At 67.3% G+C, this 2,011-nt stretch overlaps 1 protein-coding gene across 1 annotated transcript in view; it reads left to right on the forward strand.

Annotated features, from left to right (window-relative positions):
• IPO9 (importin 9) overlaps positions 1 to 2,006 on the forward strand; it is a 24,791-nt gene extending 22,785 nt beyond the window's left edge. The window contains 6 exon segments of the mRNA XM_005886378.1: positions 107 to 273; positions 505 to 638; positions 1,109 to 1,231; positions 1,482 to 1,577; positions 1,580 to 1,668; positions 1,896 to 2,006. Of these exon segments, the coding sequence (XP_005886440.1) occupies positions 107 to 273; positions 505 to 638; positions 1,109 to 1,231; positions 1,482 to 1,577; positions 1,580 to 1,668; positions 1,896 to 2,006 (720 nt within the window).
• The last annotated feature ends 5 nt before the right edge of the window (positions 2,007 to 2,011 follow it).

Raw genomic sequence — 2,011 nt, forward strand, 5'->3', positions numbered from 1 at the left:
GCCCGCCCTGAGGACAGGCGGTTCCTGGTCGGTCGTGTGGGCCTGAGACGCTGGCAAGGAGGCTCCGTGTCTGTGTGTCCTGACGCGGCCTCCCTCTCGCTCCCAGTCCCTGATCATGGTGTTCGCCCACCTGGTGCACACCCAGCTGGAGCCCCTCCTGGAGTTCCTGTGCAGCCTGCCCGGGCCCACCGGCAAGCCCGCCCTGGAGTTCGTGATGGCCGAGTGGACGAGCCGGCAGCACCTGTTCTACGGCCAGTACGAGGGCAAAGTCAGGTGGGCCTCTCCTGGCGCTGCCCCTGGTCTCCGCGTCTGCTCCGCCCCGCCTGTCCCTGACGTTCCGATGCCGGCGTCAACGTTGGCCACAGTGGGTGGGGCTTCCTCCGTGGCCAGCGGCCCTGGGGGCTCGCCCACCCGAGCTCTGCTTTCACGTCAGAGTCTCGGACGTGGAGCTCGTCTCCGTGGGTGGCCTCGGGCGGTGGCTGAGGCGTCCCGCGTGCCCTGCAGCTCCGTGGCCCTGTGCAAGCTGCTCCAGCACGGCATCAACACGGACGACAAGCGGCTGCAGGATATCCGCGTGAAGGGCGAGGAGATCTACAGCGTGGACGAGGGCGTCCGCACCCGCGCCAAGGCTGCCAAGAGTGGGTGACGCGGGGAGACGGGAGGCAGGGGGCACTGCGGGTGGCGGCTGCTGAGGAGCAGTGGGTCCGCACAGTGGCCTCCCTCCCTCCGCTGAGATGGCAGGCGCTGTCTCGGCACCAGGGGCCCTGCTTCCAGCTCCTGGGCTTCGGGGCCAAGTCCAGTCTTGGTTATCGGCCAGCTTCGGCCTCTGACCCCCGTGCCTTGTAGGCAGTGAGTGTGCCTGACCTGCAGGGTGCTCGGCTCCAGGCCCCTACCTGGTGCCCCAGCTTTATTGGCGAAACCTGCCTCCTTTCATTCCCGAACTCTGACCTGTGGCGGCACCGGGCAGATGAGGGGGTGTCACCGGGTGGGGGCTGCTGGAGCGCCTGGGTGCGGTCTGGGGCGGAGCCGGCGGGTGGACTGCTGAGCATCCCTGCAGGACGGCGTGGCCGGGAGCCGAGTCTGAATCGAAGCCTCTTCTTTCCTCCAGACCCCGAGCGCTGGACAAACATTCCTTTGCTGGTCAAGATCCTGAAGCTGATCATCAACGAGCTGTCCAACGTCATGGAGGCCAACGCTGCCCGCCAGGCCGCCCCCGCGGAGTGGGGCCAAGGTGCTCTGCCCGCCTCCCAGGGACCCTGCATCCGCCCGCCTGCGGTGGCTCTCCCAGAGCATCCCAGCCTCAGTCATCGTCGTACCCCGCCTCCCCCCCGGACACCCGCCCTTCCTTCAAGCTTCCTGGGGATTTGCCACCCGGTTTGCCCATGGGAGGTGCAGGCCGCAGTCACAGACGGACCCATTGCACCTGCTCACGTTGGGGTGGAACGTGTGTGTGGCTGCAGCTGCTTTTCCTCCCCAAGCAGACGACTCCAATGACATGTGGGAGGACGAGGAGGAGGACCAGGAGGACGAGGAGGAGGGCGGGGGCTTAGCGGGCCAGCTCCTGTCTGACATCCTCGCGTGTGTCTGACAGAGGAGGACTACTACGAGGACGACGAGGAGGACGACCCCGACGCCTTGAAGGACCCCCTCTACCAGGTGGACCTGCAGGTGAGGGCACAGGAGCCAGGCTCGCCCGCCTGTTCATCCTGCGGCCTTGGGCCGAGTTCCTGTCTTGCTGGGGGCGGGGGCATGGGGTTCCACTTCGGAGGCTGCGGTGAAGGTCCGGGGAGAGGGTGCTTCCCAGTTGGACCCAAACCAGATCCGAGAGTGCGGGCGGCCACCCCTGGGTGCTGGACGCCTGGTGTGTAGCCGGCGCTGCCCTCTGCTCCCTGCAGGCGTACCTCACGGACTTCCTGTGTCAGTTCGCGCAGCAGCCCTGCTATGTGGTGTTCTCGGGCCACCTCAGCGACAGCGAGAGGCGGGTGCTGCAGGCCATCGGCATCTAGGAGCC

Source organism: Myotis brandtii, unplaced genomic scaffold (assembly GCF_000412655.1).
Source record: "Myotis brandtii unplaced genomic scaffold, ASM41265v1 scaffold975, whole genome shotgun sequence".
Classification (NCBI taxonomy): Eukaryota; Metazoa; Chordata; class Mammalia; order Chiroptera; family Vespertilionidae; genus Myotis; species Myotis brandtii.